At 39.4% G+C, this 20,241-nt stretch overlaps 2 protein-coding genes across 7 annotated transcripts in view; one reads left to right on the top strand and one right to left on the bottom strand.

Moving 5' to 3' along the window:
* The window catches only part of LOC128702421 (protein arginine N-methyltransferase 9), a 53,723-nt gene that overhangs the window by 1,387 nt on the left and 32,095 nt on the right, over positions 1 to 20,241 (bottom strand). The gene's annotated exons all lie outside the window — the stretch shown is intronic.
* Positions 928 to 19,064, top strand: Rcd5 (microspherule protein Rcd5). 3 transcript variants are annotated; one of them, XM_053796503.2, is made up of 6 exons: positions 928 to 1,403; positions 5,129 to 5,687; positions 13,320 to 13,583; positions 14,167 to 14,369; positions 16,823 to 16,931; positions 18,768 to 19,064. In XM_053796503.2, the coding sequence occupies exons 2-6, from the start codon at positions 5,130 to 5,132 to the stop codon at positions 18,981 to 18,983; spliced, it is 1,350 nt and encodes a 449-aa protein (XP_053652478.1). In that variant the 5' UTR covers positions 928 to 1,403; position 5,129; the 3' UTR covers positions 18,984 to 19,064. The 3 variants fall into 3 exon arrangements, with proteins under 3 accessions (XP_053652478.1, XP_053652477.1, XP_053652475.1); XM_053796502.2 differs by having other exon boundaries at positions 930 to 1,231; XM_053796500.2 differs by having other exon boundaries at positions 936 to 1,341.

The raw sequence follows: 20,241 nt of genomic DNA, 5'->3' as shown, positions 1-20,241 counted from the left end.
TGTATCATCAGTAGTCAATTACTTGGAGTTTACCTGAAGAGAGTTCCGGGGGTCAACGCCCCCGCGGCCCGGTCTGTGACCAGGCCTCCTGGTGGATCAGAGCCTGAACAACCAGGCTGTTACTGCTGGATGCACGCAAACCAACGTACGAGCCACAGCCTGGCTGGTCAGGTACCGACTTTAGGTGCTTGTCCAGTGCCAGCTTGAAGACTGGCAGTTTGTGAATATAGCCCATACGGGCTTAGCACATGCTTTATTATTATTATTATTCTTTCATTCAACACACCGGCCATATCCCACCAAGGCAGGGTGGCCCAAAAAGAAAAACGAAAGTTTCTCTTTTAAATTTAGTAATTTATACGGGAGAAGGGGTTACTAGCCCCTTGCTCTCGGCATTTTAGTCGCCTCTTAGGACACGCATGGCTTACGGAGGAAGAATTCTGTTCCACTTCCCCATGGAGAATTATTATTATCATCATCAAAACTAAGCGCTAAACCCACAAGTTACAGTGCTGAACAGTTTAAATATAACATAATAGCATCTATTAATGACTCGCGAAATCGTGATGACAGTATTTGTAATTAATGTAATCAGAAAAAAAATTGTTATTAGTGTACGGGTAATACCGAACCCATTAAAAGGAGAAACTAGAGAAGTGTACCCGAAATAATATTTCACGAACCGTTTTCATTGATCGTCAGACCTCACAGTTAGCAGAGATTCTTTACCTCATCACTTGAGGTCTCATTCTGGCTTGCTCAATACTTGACATAATCTCCCTATCTTATCTTTTACTTTTCTATGAAACTTGTTTATCTCTTTACTTGCTGTTTCTACAGTAATTTTGACGCCAAACACAAGTTCCTTTTGTCTGGTGTTGAGACAACGGCTTATTCAACAAACCGGTCACCAGTACTAGTGAGGACTGGGTCTCTTGTGCCCAAGTTCACATTTTTTTTTTTATTTATGAACATTTGTCCTCTTTTCTTATTCTATGTCAGACATAAGCACCATTTCTTCCTTACTATTTCCTAAGACACCGAGAGTTAGGAAGTAATACAACTTACACTACGATGACCCTTAACTACAATAAGAACAACAACAACAAGGACTTGATTGAATCCCGAGTGGCTGACAAATTTACTCAAAAAAACTATGTACAGACATCTTTTAAGCTCAGATACCTGCACACACACATCCCGCTCGTTCACCAAAGACACTTAAAATATCGTGAGTAACTACAAGAGCAGCAGTGAAGCAGGTCAAGCTTACGTGTTGCACCTCGACTTTCTTGACTCCTCCACCTCAGTCATGTCTAGATTGGTTCACAAAGGAAAGCCGTAAGTCCCTCCTCATCAGACATAACACCAGTGGCTTAATTATGGAGGTCGTGACTGCACAGGTCTGGCCATAGATCCACTTGAGTTTTGTTATCCTGATGGTTGACTCCAGGTCTAAGCTGTCTGCTAGATTGTTTTTGATGAACTAGAAGATAAGATTTCGTTTGGATTTTTAACCCCGGAGGGTCAGCCACCCAGGATAACCCAAGAAAGTCAGTGTGTCATTGATGACTGTCTAACTTATTTCCATTGGGGTCCTTAATCTTGTCCCCCAGGATGCGACCCACACCAGTCGACTAACACCCAGGTACCTATTTGCTGCTAGGTGAACAGGACAACAGGTGTAAGGAAACGTGTCGAAATGTTTCCACCCGCCGGGAATCGAACCCGGGCCCTCCGTGTGTGAAGCGGGAGCTTTAGCCACCAGACTTTTGTTATGGTCACTGCTGTATGTATCACTGATAAGGCAGTGATTGTTGCCTTATCACTGATGTAAAGGAATAGGAGGTAAGATTTTGTTAGGATTTTTAACCCAGAGGGTTAGCCACCCAGGATAACCCAAGGAAGTCGGTGGATCATCAAGGACTGTCTGTCTTATTTCCATTGGAGTCCTTCAGTCATGTCCTCCCAGGATGCCACCCACAATAGTTATCTAACACCCAGTTATCTACTTACTGCTAGATGAACTGGGACAGCAGGTGTGAGGAAATACGCTCAGTGTTTCTACCCAGCCGGGTATTGAACCACTGACGCTCAGTGTGTGAGGCGAGAGCGTTGTCTACCAGGCCATGGGTGTATACCTATGTGTATACATAATTAACCTTGACTAACAGTTGTGTATGTAACTGGTTTAGGATCATACATGATAGTGAAAAACACACACACAACTTGGTAAAGATCCTCTGCATTTGAATTTTTCACCACTTGTTGGCTTTGTGCCATATATCTCCACTTGAAAAATGGTATGGTGATACTGACAAGATGTGAAAAAAGACACTTAAGTACAGTTCAGGACATTTATTAGAGGAAATGTACATAAGTATCTTTTTTCATGTTTCCACTTAACATCTGAGTTTACCTCAAACCTTGCCTACATTTGACAGGCTCATTTAACCTTGGATGTGCAGAGGAGATTTTAGTTATAACTGAAGGCTGCTCTTTGGTGAAAAGCAAGACGTTATTTTATATTTTACGATATATACGAGCTAGCTTCATAACAGAATACTTATTTCTCTGGCAAGTTGTTATTTTGGGAGATAGCAAAAACAATAACTTTTTTTTAGCAAGACTGGCATATCAGAGCCAGTCAGTAGCCAATGGAAGAGTAAGGTTAAGTTATGTTAGGGTATTTTCGGTTGTGTTAGGAGGGTTTACACAAGAAAATAATACAGTACAGTATCTCAAATGTAAAGCCAACTAAATAAGGTTCCCAGCATGGGTGGAAACACTGCTCATGTTTCCTTACACCTGCTGTCCCTGTTCATCTAGCGGTAAGTAGGTATCTGGTAGCGGTAAGTAGGTATCTGGGTGTTGGTCAATTGGTGTGCATCGCATCCTGGGAGACAAGATTGAAGGACCCCAATCAAAAGTAAGACCAGATAGTCCCCAATGATCCACTGATTTTTTTGGGTTATCCTGGATGGCTAACCCTTTGGATTAAAAATCCAAACAAATCTTATTAGATCTTACAGTTCAAACTATAAGTAATTCCTGAAATATACTGAGGAACAGTCTTCATTTATTTCCATTTTTTGTTCTTCACAGAACATTGAAATACAGTACTGTATATAAAATGTGAGCAAAGTTTAGTGTTTAATTCCAGATTAAAAATTTCTGGAGGAAACTATCTGGAAACACCTTTTACATTTAAGCTTGTAAATATATATATAAATTATATGATATTGTAATAGTGTATGTGCAGTAAGTTCTACTGTATTCTTATTATTATTATTACAATTATTATTAATCATCAACACACACAGGAAGATTTTAAACAATTTTAGATAAAACTATGATTACATTTACAAGGAGGCCTGGTCACAGACCGGGCCGCGGGGGCGTTGACCCCCGGAACTCTCTCCAGGTAAACTCCAGGTAAACATTTAGACCACACAATTAAGGATTTAATATAGGCACTAAATTTGGGGTTGTAGCCAGCAACAGCTCTAAGAGCATTTAGCTTGTCTTTGTATTACTTATTTAGCTATGGTATGGTGAATTTAATAAAGGGAATGTCTAAGCCAAGTTTTTTTTCTTTAACACACTGTCCATCTCCCACCCTACCTATTCTAAAACAACCTTGTTCATCTGCAACTCTTCTCTGGCTTATCTTTAATTCTTTCAATAATAACTCTACGATACACTTTACACATTGTTATTTTTACATGGTTTTTATCCTTTTTTAACCTTATACTAAGGAAATGTAAATACTCTCTGCCAGTCCTTTGTTATCTTTCTGCTTTTCATGCATATATGAAACAAATACAACAACCACTCCAAAATTATGCCCTTACCTACCTTTAATATTACAGTCTTTATTTCCTCTATCCCATCTGCTTTACCCCCTTTCATTCTTCCCTCTGCCTTGAGCACTTTTCCCCACACTCGCATTTAGCTCTTCCTCACTCCTACAACATGGTATACCATTACCCAGTGCATGAAATCAATGCCTCTCTTCAACATTCAGCAACTCCCAATATTCCCTGAACCCTTCCAATACCTTCTCTTCCCCATCTAGTGTGAAAAATGGTACAGGTCGGCTTTCACTGATCCGGCAATCACTAATCTGGTTCCATCACTAATCCAGCACTAATTTCGGCTAGCTGCGTAATTTGAAATGATGCTATCCGAAACACTGTGATCTGGCAAAATCGCTAAATCTGGGAGCCAGCAAGTCCCAGTGATGCCGGATTAGTGATGGTCAACCTGTAGTATAATTCTGCACACTTTTTCCTTTCATAAAACTAGAGATGAAGTGAGAGTTAGTGTCTGATTTTGTAATATAGTCTATGAATATGCAAAAAAATTGTGAACAAACAATGCAAGATAGCTTTAGGCCTTTCACGAGCTCCCAGTGTTTGAGGAAAGGATAAAAAAATCCAAGCAAACACGTTCAGAGTGAATGTTTTTTCTAGCAAAAACGCTCACTTTGAACATGTTTGCTTGGACTTTATCTTCTTTCCTACAACACTGCAAGCTCCTGTGTGTTGATTGCAACACAAAAGGCCTAGAGCTATCTTTCAACCCCCACCCCCTTCCCCCTAATGGTTGTTCTGCATAGTCTATAAAGTATTATTCTTTAAAATGTTTTACGAGGAAGCAATAATTACTGGTAGAAATAGGGTCATCACATTACAAGTGATTTTGCATGAGGTAAAACTTATGTAAAGTGAAGGAAATGTGTATTCATGTATAGTTTGCCTATGAAATATGTTATGTGATTAGTACCTTTAATTTGTTACATTTTACATATTTTAGGGAGGAATTTTTTAAATTTACAGTATTACAAGTTATAACTCTTTAAATGATAAAGGAAAAGCTAATACTGTAGTATTTAATACTATTTCCAGGGTTCATTGAGCTACTCTTCAAACTGAAGGGTCAGTCAGTTCACTGTAGGACATTAGTATAACATTAATAAATTTAATTTACCGGTATTTAGTAAACACTTAGTTTTTGTCGATGCATGTATGTACTGTATCAAACCTAGATTGACGAGTTGCAGATGATATAATGATGATAAAAACTTTACATAGCTCTTAACTGAACCATTTTCTTTTTCTTTTAGAATGAATAATCGGCCACGTTACCGAACAATGGAGCTCTCGCTACCACCCCGTGAACGCACTACCAGCACTAGCAGCCTAATTGATGATGGAACAAAGAGAAGATCTTCATCTCGTGCCATTAAGCGACCAAAATTTGATGATGAATTGGTAGAATCCAGTCTTGGGGGACAAGGCTCCACCCCAATTAGTAAAATTCGAACACGTAATCCATCATTGTCTACAGCATCTGATTGTTCATTGTCTTTACCCCCAACCCCTTCTGTTACGTCAGATGTTCGCAAACGCTTATCATCAAAGTCTTCCAGTAAAAGAGCTAGAAAAGGCAGGGGATCACAGTCAATTGTTACTAAAGATTTAGGCAGGTGGAAACCCACAGATGACTTGGGGCTGATCATTGGAGTGCAACAGACATGTGATTTGGTTACAGTGCATAGAGGAGTGAAATTTTCATGCAAGTTTACCCTTGGAGAAGTTCAAGAAAGATGGTATGCTTTACTTTATGACCCTACGGTGTCACGAATTGCTCAGCAGGCCATGAAAAATCTGCATCCTGACCAGGTAAGTACGTACAATACAACATAAGCCTTGGTATACTTTATCACCCTGCCAGGTTTAGCTTTTTAAAATTAATTTTCAACAAAATACAGGTTATTCATAGATTTATTTATTTATTTAGAAATTTTAGCATACAAGATATAATATACAATACAGTATGCAAGATGATCAGAGAAGTCTTACTGCATATATGCACTTTCAAAACATGACACTGGTAAATTTGTTTGTGGACTGTTAAATGTTAAGAATGAACAGTAAATATAATTCAACATAGTTTATGAGAGGTTTTTACAAAGCAGAAGTGTTATAAGAAGAGCAGAGTATATGGAGAGTAAAAGAAAGGTAGAGAGAGTGGTGAGAGAGTGCAAAAGGAGAGCAGATGATAGAGTGGGAGAGGCACTGTCAAGAAATTTTAATGAAAATAAGAAAAAATTTTGGAGTGAGTTAAACAAGTTAAGAAAGCCTAGGGAAAGTATGGATTTGTCAGTTAAAAACAAAGTAGGGGAGTTAGTAGATGGGGAGATGGAGGTATTAGGTAGATGGCGAGAATATTTTGAGGAACTTTTAAATGTTAAGGAAGAAACAGAGGCAGTAATTTCATGCACTGGTCAGGGAGGTATACCATCTTTTAGGAGTGAAGAAGAGCAGAATGTAAGTGTGGGGGAGGTACGTGAGGCATTACGTAAAATGAAAGGGGGTAAAGCAAAGTAACATTTATGAAGGGATTCAGGGAAACCGGCAGGCCGGACTTGAGTCCTGGAGATGGGAAGTACAGTGCCTGCACTCTGAAGGAGGGGTGTTAATGTTGCAGTTTAAAAACTAGTGTAAAGCACCCTTCTGGCAAGACAGTGATGGAGTGAATGATGGTGAAAGTTTTTCTTTTTCGGGCCACCCTGCCTTGGTGGGAATCGGCCAGTGTGATAATAATAAATAAAGCAGCTGGAACTGATGGGATCATGACAGAAATGTTAAAAGCAGGGGGGGATATAGTGTTGGAGTGGTTGGTACTTTTGTTTAATAAATGTATGAAAGAGGGGAAGGTACCTTGGGATTGGCGGAGAGCATGTATAGTCCCTTTATATAAAGGGAAAGGGGACAAAAGAGACTGTAAAAATTATAGAGGAATAAGCTTACTGAGTATACCAGGAAAAGTGTACGGTAGGGTTATAATTGAAAGAATTAGAGGTAAGACAGAATGTAGGATTGCTGATGAGCAAGGAGGTTTCAGAGTGGGTAGGGGATGTGTAGATCAAGTGTTTACATTGAAGCATATATGTGAACAGTATTTAGATAAAGGTAGGGAAGTTTTTATTGCATTTATGGATTTAGAAAAGGCATATGATAGAGTGGATAGAGGAGCAATGTGGCAGATGTTGCAAGTATATGGAATAGGTGGTAAGTTATTAAATGCTGTAAAGAGTTTTTATGAGGATAGTGAGGCTCAGGTTAGGGTGTGTAGAAGAGAGGGAGACTACTTCCCAGTAAAAGTAGGTCTTAGACAGGGATGTGTAATGTCACCATGGTTGTTTAATATATTTATAGATGGGGTTGTAAAGGAAGTAAATGCTAGGGTGTTCGGGAGAGGGGTGGGATTAAATTTTGGGGAATCAAATTCAAAATGGGAATTGACACAGTTATTTTTTGCTGATGATACTGTGCTTATGGGAGATTCTAAAGAAAAATTGCAAAGGTTAGTGGATGAGTTTGGGAATGTGTGTAAAGGTAGAAAGTTGAAAGTGAACATAGAAAAGAGTAAGGTGATGAGGGTGTCAAATGATTTAGATAAAGAAAAATTGGATATCAAATTGGGGAGGAGGAGTATGGAAGAAGTGAATGTTTTCAGATACAGTGGACCCCCGCATAACGATGGCATCACATAGCGATTTTTCCGCATACCGATTACTTTTATCGCAAAATTTTTGCCGCGCATACCGATTAAAAACCCGCTTACCGATTTTCGTCCGAGACGCGTCCAATGTGCCCTCAGCCAGCCTCACATGTGCCGGCCGTCCCATTGTTTACCAGCCAGCCTCCGCGGTAACATCCAAGCATACACTCGGAATATTTCGTATTATTACAGTGTTTTCGGTGCTCTTTCTGGAAAATAAGTGACCATGGGCCCCAAGAAAGCTTCTAGTGCCAACCCTGTGGTAAAAAGGGTGAGAATTAGTATGGAAATTAAGAAAGATTTTGAAGGGTTTGGGGCTAACCCTGAGAAGCCTATGCCAGTTGTGGAATCCATTGTGCCTACTTCAAAGATTAAGGAAATGTGTGCACAGTGGGTTGAACTGCAAACCTTTATAGATGAAAATCACCCTGACACAGCTGTTGCAAGCCGTGCTGGTGACTATTTCAATGACAATGTTGTGGCCCATTTTAGACAAATCGTAAAGGAACGGGAGGTACAGAGCTCTATGGACAGATTTGTTGTGCGACAGAGGTCCAGTGACTCTCAAGCTGGTCCTAGTGGCATTAAAAGAAGAAGGGAAGTAACCCCGGAAAAGGACTTGCTACCTCAAGTCGTAATGGAAGGGGATTCCCCTTCTAAACAGTAAGAAGATAATGCTCTCCCCTCCTCCCATCCCATCAATCATCACCAGATCTTCAATAAAAGTAAGTGTCATTTAATTGTGCATGCCTTTTTCAGTTTGTGTGTATTAAAATTAACATTTCATGTGGTAAAAAAAAATTTTTTTCATACTTTTGGGCGTCTTGCACGGATTAATTTGATTTCCATTATTTCTTATGGGGAAAATTCATTCGCATAACGATTATTTCGCATAACGATGAGCCCTCTTGCACGGATTAAAATCGTTAACCGGGGGTCCACTGTACTTGGGAGTTGACGTGTCGGCGGATGGATTTATGAAGGATGAGGTTAATCATAGAATTGATGAGGGAAAAAAGGTGAGTGGTGCGTTGAGGTATATGTGGAGTCAAAAAACGTTATCTATGGAGGCAAAGAAGGGAATGTATGAAAGTATAGTAGTACCAACACTCTTATATGGGTGTGAAGCTTGGGTGGTAAATGCAGCAGCAAGGAGACGGTTGGAGGCAGTGGAGATGTCCTGTTTAAGGGCAATGTGTGGTGTAAATATTATGCAGAAAATTCGGAGTGTGGAAATTAGGAGAAGGTGTGGAGTTAATAAAAGTATTAGTCAGAGGGCAGAAGAGGGGTTGTTGAGATGGTTTGGTCATTTAGAGAGAATGGATCAAAGTAGAATGACATGGAAAGCATATAAATCTATAGGGGAAGGAAGGCGGGGTAGGGGTCGTCCTCGAAAGGGTTGGAGAGAGGGGGTAAAGGTTTTGTGGGCAAGGGGCTTGGACTTCCAGCAAGCGTGCGTGAGCGTGTTAGATAGGAGTGAATGGAGACGAATGGTACTTGGGACCTGACGATCTGTTGGAGTGTGAGCAGGGTAATATTTAGTGAAGGGATTCAGGGAAACCAGTTATTTTCATATAGTCGGACTTGAGTCCTGGAAATGGGAAGTACAATGCCTGCACTTTAAAGGAGGGGTTTGGGATATTGGCAGTTTGGAGGGATATGTTGTGTATCTTTATATGTGTATGCTTCTAGACTGTTGTATTCTGAGCACCTCTGCAAAAACAGTGATAATGTGCGAGTGTGGTGAAAGTGTTGAATGATGATGAAAGTATTTTCTTTTTGGGGATTTTCTTTCTTTTTTTTGGGTCACCCTGCCTCGGTGGGAGACGGCCGACTTGTTTAAAAAAAAAAAAAAAAAAAAAGTTTATTATTTAGAGGCCATTGGTTTTCCCCTATTCTTGTAATCTAACAATTGATTAACATGTTAATACAGTCTAACCCCATAAATTTGGTCCCCTCAGGGCCAGGAAGCATCCATGCCACTGCAGGGGTTGTACAGTACAGTTGTCCTGGGTCCAACATTTCATGATGAAGTATCCAGCTCGCAAACCATGGAACGGCTGGGATTTGAACCCATGGCAAGCGAGTCTTAAAATTCCAAGCCAGTTCATAAGCCACTCGGCCAGCTGGCTTAAGATTCGTCGTGTTATTATGATTTTGTGAGTCATCCAGGTCATCAAAGAGTACAGTAACTTCATTTCAAACCTTCTTTAATGCTCTGACGTGTTTATTTTGTTCACTTTCATCTCTTATGGTTTCACCTTTAATGTTGAGAAGCTTTGATTTCTTAATTGACAACAATTTTTTTTCCTCGACACCACCTCCACCTTCCTTCTGCTTCTGACATGTGATTTTGAATGATCCTTTCCATAAATACAGGATGTCCACAAAAATACTCCCTGATTTCAAACCGGTATAACATGTAACTTTATTGTAATAATCTTTGACAGTTAGTAGCTTCAGATGCAGGATTTCAATCAGTTTCATGTGGTATAGGGTAGCATTAAAAGCACTCAATGTGCGCCCCTCTGGTTGCTCGGCAAACATCGATGCGATAGTCCAGTTTGGTCAAGATGCTCTGCAGCATATCTGGTGTTATCATTCAAACTGCTTCAGTGATCAGAGTTTTCGGCTCCTCCAGGGTTGCAGGTAGTGGTAGTATGTAAACTGTGCTCTTCACGTACCCCTAATGAAAGAAGTCACAAAGTTAGGTCCAGTGACCTCTGCAAGTGGCCTGCGAGGTCACTGGACCTAACTGTTTGTGACTTCTTTCTTTGGGAGTATGTGAAGAGCACAGTTTACGTATACCACTACCTGCAACCGTGGAGAAGCCGAAAATTTTGATCATTGAAGCAGTTTGAATGATAACACCAGATATGCTGCAGAGCATCTGGACCGAACTGGACTATCGCATCGATGTTTGCCGAGCAACCAGAGGGGTGCACATTGAGTGCTTTTAATGCTACCCTATACCACATGAAACTGACTGAAATCCTGCTTCTGAAGCTACTAACTGTCAAAGATTATTACAATAAAGTTATATGTTATACCTGTTTGAAATCAGGGAGTGTTTTTGTTGGACACCCTGTATAACAATAAACAGGGCCAGGAGCAGTACAGATTATAGAGATTTCTGAATTGTCCACAGGCTCAAAGTAGACAGTATACGGTATATGTATAGTGGATAGTCATAATTTGTGTGGGACATGTTCCTGCACACTGCGCTACCAATGATTTCCACAATTTATGTACTGAAAAATACATGGGAAAAATAGGGTTGCATTGCTCAGACTCCCCAGACAGGTTTTTTTTTACAAAAAATATTTTTTCCTACCTAATTTTGTTGAATGTTGTTTGAAATATACCTGAACTCTAGTGAAGTTCAGTCAGTTAAGAGAGTACATGTAGCTAAAAAATGGTTCCATTAATACATCCTGTACAGTACTGCATTTGATACTGTGTTTGCCTTGATGTAGTGTTATGAATGCTAACCCTCTTGAAGTGAGTGAAGAGGGGGGTGGCTGTGGCTCTAATGGGTTGAGGCTGAAGGTTGGGGTTCTTGTGATGTTGATGCAGCTTCATCAATGAATTGTTACAGTGGAGTCCTCAGGTACTGTTGTCATATCCCACTGGTTTGTTTTACCCTGCAGTTCTTTATACAGCAGATGAAAAGGCTAACTGCCTACTCCAGAACGCATTTACAGCAATGCTTTGAGATGAGTTATGGTCCATTTTAATAAACAAGTCTGCAAGCTTACTGACAGTTTTCAGTGACTTGCACATCTCTTGCTGTGGTGAGTTGTCATTCAGGCTTGGATTCCTCATCCTCATTGTCTTCTGTTCTCTGCAGCTGGGAATTTAATTCCTACAACATTTCCTCTGCAATTGGTTCCTCATCATCATCATTTTCCATTAGTTCATTGATGTTATCTGACTGCATATCTTCAAATTCCTCACTTTGCATTCTCCTTACCAGATCAACTGTATCCTGAACTTGACTTTCCACTGATGGAAAACTTGTAAAATCATTCACAACACTAGGCCATATTTTTCTCCAATAAGCATTATTGTTGATTTTGGTACATGACCCCATACTTTTTGCACACATGGGAGTGCATCTGCAGTGTTAAATTTTTTATAAAACTGGCACTTCACTGTGTTGACAATTTCTGCAGCTAGTTTATGCACCACATTACATGTGTAATGGCACTTAAATGTTTTGGTAACTCCTTGATCCAGTGGTTGTATTAAGGATGTAGTATTTGATTGTAAAAAGAAAATCTTGACACCCTGTTCCATGTCGTTCAGGAGTTGAGGATGACTGACAGTTATCAAGGATGAGGAGAACCCTGAAGGCAATATTTTTTGGTGACAGGCATGTCCTTATTTTGGGAATAAAGTGATGTGTGAACCAGTTCCTGAAGTAGGCATTGGACTTTCAGTTAACAGGCAATATGCTTTTGTCTTTACATTTTCAAGCACAGCGATTCTTGGAGCGATAAACAAACATGGGTTTACATTAAAAATCTCCCGATGCATTATTGCAAAGAAGCAAGCTGAAACTGTTTTGGGGCTGTGAATACAGGAGCAGTTTTCTCTTGTTTGCTGATGGATGTTCTAGAAGTTTGTTCTGGATTATTATTATAATCAAAAAGAAGCGTTAAACCACAAGAGCTATACAGCGCCGCAGGGCAGGGAAGGAAGCAAGGGTATCAGGTGGCAAAATTGAGAGGGGTGATTAGTAGGTTACGGAGATCAGCGGGGCAGTGAATAGTGCGGGGGTAGAGGGTTGTTTGTTCTGGAAGAAAATTACCTATCTCATCGGCATTAAACTTTTGCTCAGGTTTGTAGCCACCCTCAAAGATATTGTTAGTTAGCTCAGCTGGGAACTTTTCTGTGGTAGCATGGTCAGTAGGCACACTACCAACTGAATTGTATTTACCACTGTCTTTAGTATTTGTCCTCATTAGTTACATTACTGTATATGCATTTATATACAATGTAAGGGATGCTTTTATTTAAACCTCATAAGGGTTGGAGGAGTTGGATGGAACTGAATGAATGATTTCTTGAATCTACGTCCCTCTCTCCCTCCCCATTGTATACGATGAGACATTGTTTATATATGCGATATCTGGTGATGTGGTTCACACCAGCAATACTTGTTCTCCAAGTTAATTACTGCATCAACGACAGTTGTAGATATGATTTGAAATGCAATATCTACTTAGGACGTGAGACAAAATTAAGAAGCAGTGAGAAAAATATATTTGCAACTGAAGTCTGTGAATATGTATGTGCCCTTATCCAGTGATGAGTAATTTGCACAAATATTGCAGCTGTATTTGCACACATGAACACAGTCAAGTTCTACCTGATTCTACTTTGATTCATCACTGCTGGCAAGAGAATGTTCTACAAGACCTTGCAAAAAAAAAAAAAAAATTGCATTAGATTTGCATATCAGTGTTTCTCCACCAAATGAGTAAATTGAGGCAGATTTACCCTTCCTTTCAAAATAAAAACATTGATCAATTAAACTCTTGTCCTACTTCTGTAAACTAGTATTTAATTTGGTCTGATCAGCCAATGGGGATTTACAAATTAATCATCGTTGGAGGCATTAAAACTTTTCTGACTTAGAGTTAAATGCTTTAGAATTTATGGGGTTGGACTGTATCTAGAAGACTTTAAATGGTAGAAAAGATGTGTGATTGTATTGATTAAACTTGCTCTTTTGAATGCAGATACAGGCAGTGCAGTCTCGAGCACTATACAGTAAGGCCGAAGAGGAGCTCCTGGGTGCCATAAAGTCTAATTCTAACCCAACGCTACAGACATTTGAGCAACACCTTAAGGACAATCCTCACGTGTTCTTCCCATCTCGCACAGCAAAAAGTCTAATGGCTCACTGGCAGTTGCTTAAGCAGTATCATCTCCTACCTGATCAAAGTGTTCCACCTCTTAATAAGAATGGTCCAGTGAAGGATTTCACAGAAGCTGAACAACAGGTAAGGGCAAATAGCAATCAACATTCATTAAGCTCCATAAATATTGAAATGTTTTATATATTTTACTGTATGTTTAATATCATTTGTTGAAAATACTGCAACTAGGTATGTTCTCTCGCAATCTGTTGATATATATCCTCATAACTCAAACACTGAATCTGCTTTTTGTGGGTATTGATATATTACATTCTGACTCCACTGTACTACTGTGTACCTGACACAGGTATCATACAAGGGCTTAAACATCCAATAGACACATGCACTTATTAGATCAGACTGAGTGATCTTTGAAATCTAATGTGCCATTGAAGTGTGAGAATGGTAATATCTATGAAGATTAAGAGAAACCAAGCTTGAGTTTTGGAAGTGGTTGGTGCCTGCACTTTGAAAAGTTGAAAGACAATGATGTAGTTTGTTAGCATTGTTCTATATTTGTGTCCCTCTGGAAAGGGAGCTGGATAATGTAATAATGAAGGTGTTTCTTCCTTGAATCACCTTGCCTTAATGAAAAATGGCCAGTTAACTTCCCAAATATAATCATATATAGTATTGGATGTTCTGAATACACTTACTGCATCGACAGATTCATGATTCTGAGTTATACGAGAGTAGCGATGACCTCTTGGAGCACGAGCTTGGAGTGGCCAGTAGAGGAAGCAAACGCGAAATTCGTCTTCTTGAAGATCAAGTCTCCAAGTGGCAAGTTTTGGTTGATACGGTCACAGGAATTTCTCCACCTGAATTTGACAACCAGACTCTTGCTGTTCTTCGTGGCCGACTAGTCAGGCATGTAGCACTTTTAAGTTTTGTTTCACAAAGTTAAACTAAGTTCTGTGGCATAAAATTTAATCACTGTCACAAAAATTGCACATAACTGAACCAGTTCAGAGTCAGCCTCTTCCCATAGTACAGTAAATGCAGTAAAAGAATGTGTCATGTGCTGGCTTACACATCAGGCAAAATAGGTTATCAAAAAATATAGGCGAGGAAATAAATGGGTCCTGAAAGAAACGCGATAGAATAAATCAGTATTGGGAAGAACAGGAAGGATGGAAACTATGTATTATATTCATGGAAGAGCACTAAACCTGTAAGGATCATATATTATTAATTATTAGTGGGGAAATGCTAAACCCATAGGGATCCATAGCACTTGGGAGATGTGAGGCAATCAGAGTCAATCCAGGGAAGAGGAAGATATACTCACTTCCTTGCATCAAGAGACCCTTGATGACAACCCTCAAGGTAGGTGCTGAGATAAGGATCATAAAATGCATGGGAAATAGGAGAGGTAAGGGATAATCAGGTATGATCTGAGGAAGCAGAGGGTAATTCCTTAGAAAGGGAAAAATTAAGTGAGGAGCACTATGATATTTTTTTTTTTTTAACAAGTTGGCCGTCTCCCACCGAGGCAGGGTGACCCGAAAAGAAAGAAAATCCCCAAAAAGAAAATACTTTCATCATCATTCAACACTTTCATCTCACTCACACATAATCACTGTTTTTGCAGAGGTACTCAGAATACAACAGTTTAGAAGTATATACGTATAAAGATACACAACATATCCCTCCAAACTGCCGATATCCCAAACCTCTCCTTTAAAGTGCCGGCATTGTACAGTGGATCCCCGGTTTGCGAAGCCATCGGTATCCGATAAATCCGGTATCCGTAGCATTATATCGCAAAACATTTGCCTCAGTTCCCGTTACAAAACCCAGTATGCGATACGATTCATACGAGACGTGTTTACAAGCCAGCCGGTGTGCGCACATCTAAGGATACATTCGGTACATTCTATATTATCCATGTTATCACTGTTTTTGGTGCTTGTTTCTGCAAAATGAGTCACCATGGGCCCCAAGAAAGCTTCTAGTGCCAACCCATCGAGACCAAGGGTGCTAATAACTATTGAAATTAAGGAAATGTGTGCAAAGTGGCTTGAAGTACAAACCTTTTTTGATGAAAATCACCCTGACACAGCTACTGCAAGCCGTGTTGGCAACCTGTACACTGACAATGTTTTGAACCACTTTAGGGAAGTCACAAAGGAACGAGAGGTACAGGCCTCTATGGACAGATATGTTGTGCAACAGAAGTCCAGTGACTCTCAAGCTGGTCCTAGTGGCATTAAAAGAAGAAGGGAAGTAACCCCGGAAAAGGACTTGCTACCTCAAGTCTTAATGGAGGGGGATTCCCCTTCTAAACATTAAAAACTTCGACACTCTCTCCTCCTCCCATCCCATCAATCATCACCAGATCTTCATTAAAGGTAAGTGTCAATTATTCTATTGTGATTATACTATTGTTATTATTGTTATTGTAATTATTATATTGCATTAAACTTAATATATCATGTAGTAAAAGTTTTTTTTCATACTTTTGGGTGTCTTGCATGGATTAATTTGATTTCCATTATTTCTTATGGGGAATATTGATTCGCTTTCCGATAATTTTGGTTTATGATGAGCTCTCAGGAACGGATTAATATCATGAACCGGGGGTCCACTGTACTTCCCATTTCCAGGATTCAAGTCCAGCTGTATAAAATAGCTGGTTTCCCTGAATCCCTTCACTAAATATTACCCTGCTCACATTCCAACAGCTCTTCATGTCCTAAATATCATTTGTCTCCATTCACTCCTATCTAACACGCTCACGCACGCTTGCTGGAAGTCCAAGCCCCTTCCTCCAACCTTTTCGAGGACGACCCCTACCCCACCTTCCTTCCCCTACAGATTTATACACTCTCCATGTCAATCTACTTTGATCCATTCTCTCTAAATGACCAAACCACCTCAACAACCCCTCTTCAGCCCTCTGATTAATACTTTTATTAACTCCACACCTTCTCCTAATTTCCACACTCCGAATTTTCTGCATAATATTTACACCACACATTGCCCTTAGACAGGACATCTCCACTGCCTCCAACCGCCTCCTCCTTGAAAATAAGTTTTGTATTATAGGTGGCTAAGTATATTGAACTCTATCAATAAAATTAAAAAAAAGCATCTTTATGCTGTGAACCGCTGTATAGCCCTTGTGGTTTAGCGCTTCTTTTTGATTATACGTAATATGCTGTGAACTAAATTACTTTTTACTTTTATAATAACCTGTGGACTGCATATGAACACAGTAATATATCTTGTCTGGAATGTTTAAAAATCTAATTTTAGTGTTCCAGTGCTATTGGAATTGCCCATCTAAAACAATAGCAAACAGCTATAATCACTTTCAGATATCTGATGCGCTCACGAGAGATCACTTTGGGCCGAAAAGCTGCAGGTGTGAATGTAGATGTTGACCTAGCATTGGAAGGGCCTGCATGGAAGATATCCCGTAGACAAGTGAGTTTAAAAAAGTGATTATTTATATGTTATTTATAATCTAGACGAGATATTAAATGGTCCTTATTAATAAAGGGTTTGATGGAACTGGCCCCTATGCTTTAGCCCTTGCCAAGCTATATTATTGTTGACTAATAAAACATCATTCATCTTAAAACAGCAAAGACTAAATTTGCTGAATAAAACTATTGTGCAACACAGGTATTTTTATTATGGAAACATTTTGCCTGCACAGCAGACTTTTTTAATCATATACAGAGGTGACTTTTATACTGAAGACAGTTGAAGTTGATAGGTAACTTCAAGGTGTTCAGTCCCTTAGCCTTGACTTATCTGAAGCAGAAACTTGAGAGTAGTTTTACATACAGGAGCTAGAGGAGAGGTGCAGTAGTTAAGAGACAGTGTGATGGGTGGGACACACTAGTGGAAGTTGGTTATGCCAATAAATTTAGCCAACAGCTAGCCATAGAATTGTAGACTATATCCTCTGTACCAAGATTCCATTGTGTGTCTGTGCCAGACAAATATCAATGTGTGATACTTATTTGACAATGGATTCTTAGCATAGTGGATATATTGTACAACTCTATTGCTAACTGCTAGCCCAATTTATTGCCATGACCTACTTCCACTAGTGGGTCTCACCCATCTGTGATACTACGTATCTCCAACTGGTGTACTTCTACCTCTCCTCTAGTTTCAGTATAATACCTCTGCTTGAAATATTCTATGGAACTAAACACACTGGTTTAACCTTTTGGCAAAGGATTAAAAACTGTGCTTTTGTTTTATAGATAGGCAATTCATTTTCTTCTAAACCAATTTTTTCTGGCTTATCCATTTCATGAGGACCAGAGCCAAAATTGTGTCTCCACTTCCACTGTTTCCAGCATAAAAGATGCTCCTGTATTAAATTTAAAAAAAATCTCTTATGCAGGCAAATAAAGATACCCAAATGTTGTAAATGTGTCTTTTCAACCTTAACGGTATTCAAATAACCCGCACATAAAAGAGAGAAGCTTACGATGACGTTTCGGTCCGACTCGGACCGAAACGTCGTCGTAAGCTTCTCTCTTTTATATGCGGGTTATTTGTGTATCGTTCCAGTCACGGTATTGTGCCTTTTTTGTTATTAACGGTATTGAATACCACTATCGCATAAGTAAATTTACTGTAATATTGAGAGGTTTGAAATATTTTTTTACTGATTATTTTTTTTTTTCCAATCTCTTCCCTTTTGAAGTTGTCATGTTGTACTGACTGTACAGCAGTTTTTTTATAGCTTTCCCTCATTAATTCAGGATCTTGAAATGTTAAATCACACTACGAGATCCACCGCTGGGGCCTTGAGGATCACCATGTTAAACGCTATCATTTTTTGGGTCACCCTGCCTCAGTGGGAGACGGCCGACTTGTTGAAAAAAAAAAAAAATTAATAAATAAAAAAAACTTTCATTATTCTTTTTAGGTCACCCTGCCTCTGTGGAATATGGCCAGTGTGTTAAAAGAAGCATACAAAATGCACTAAACCCATATAGGTCATTCTGCTTCAGCCTCTAACTGCTATTTCATCTAAGCTTACTTGCTACACCAACTTCCAATGCCTCAATTTACCTTTATGGGCATTCAATACCTGTACTAAACCATCTTTTCTTTCCTGATATCAATGCTGTATGAATCTTGTGGGTTTGGCACTTAGTTACAATTATAATAATTTCCTAATCTCGGTATCCCATCCCTAACATTGCAGTCGGGAATGACTTGACATGCACAGGTTTAAAGCTTTCAACACACAATAATGATTAAACAATTCTAATAATTAACATTTATCCACAGGGCATCATCAAACTTCGCAACACTGGCGACTTCCTGGTTGCAAATGAAGGAAAGAGACCAATATATGTTGATGGGAAACCTGTTTTAGCTGGAAACAAAACCAAACTCAACAATAATTCAGTGATAGAGATAGCATCACTCAGATTCATATTTCTTATTAATCTTGATCTTATTAATGTCATTCGTCAGGAAACTGCCAAACTTAGTGGGCATTAATGTATCCTTGTATAAAATGTAACTAAGTGTTCAATTTCATGTTTTGCAAAATATTTTAGGTTCTTTCTACAGTTATAACTATTTGCTGTTTTTTAGTGAAACCTAATGACCACAAAATTAGACTCAAACAATCATCATAAATCTAATTTTCTTTGATGGTGTACACAAAACATTAAGATAATCCATAAACACAGTGGACCAAAGACTAAAACCAACATTAAAGAAAATATAGCACTTTGAATTTCTATTAGAATAATTTAAAACACTGTACAGTCATTTTTTTTTTCTACCATTGGTCCTCTCTCAAAGGAAACACACAAACCATCATTCACTCAGTAGATGTCTTGCCAAAATCTCATGAAGATTTTGGCCCAAGCCCACTTCTTAGGCCTCCGAGGCAATCTACCATCCTTCCTTAAAAAGTTCTTAACTGATAGATATTTCCGTGTTAAGGTTAATAATGTGCTCTCCCCGGACTTTATCCAAGCTGAAGGTGTCCCCCAGGGATGTGTTCTGAGCACAACACTTTTTCTCCTTGCTATAAATGATTTGGCCTCTAGTCTTCCATCAGATATTTGGTCATCACTATGTTGATGACTTCGCTATTGCCTGTGCAGGCGCTGACTGTCACCTCATTACAGTTTCTCTCCAGCATGCTGTCGACCGTGTTTCCAATTGGGCCACCACACATGGGTTTAAATTTTCCAGTACCAAAACTCACCAAATTACTTTCACATGACGCTCTGTCATCTCCAATCATCCTTTGTACCTCTATGGCTCCCGTATCCCTGAACGTGATACAGTCAGGTTTCTGGGCCTCCTCTTTGACTGTAGGTTATCCTGGAAACCTCACATTACCTCTTTGAAGGCAACTTGTCACAGCCGGCTGAACCTTCTTAAAACCCTTGCTCATCTTTCATGGGGAGCTGATCGTCAAACTCTCCTTCGCCTACATTCCACCCTCATTTTATCGAAACTTGATTATGGTGACCAGATCTATTCAGCGGCCTCTCCTGCTACTCTCTCTAGCCTTAACCCCATTCATCACCAAGGATTACGTTTATGCCTTGGTGCTTTTCGCTCTTCCCCTGTAGAGAGCCTCTATGCAGAAGCAAATGTTCCATCCTTATCTGATCGCTGTGATGCCCATTGCCTTCGCTACTATGTACATTCTCATGATCTCTGCAATCATTCCATTTATAGAATGGTCACTGATATTAGTAGACCTTCTTTATTTGTTCGCCACCCCTGTTTACTC

The sequence above is a fragment of the Cherax quadricarinatus genome, chromosome 80, assembly GCF_038502225.1.
Source record: "Cherax quadricarinatus isolate ZL_2023a chromosome 80, ASM3850222v1, whole genome shotgun sequence".
Classification (NCBI taxonomy): domain Eukaryota; kingdom Metazoa; phylum Arthropoda; class Malacostraca; order Decapoda; family Parastacidae; genus Cherax; species Cherax quadricarinatus.
The sequence above is the reverse complement of the archived record's forward strand: the minus strand, read 5'-3'. Positions and strand labels throughout refer to the sequence as shown.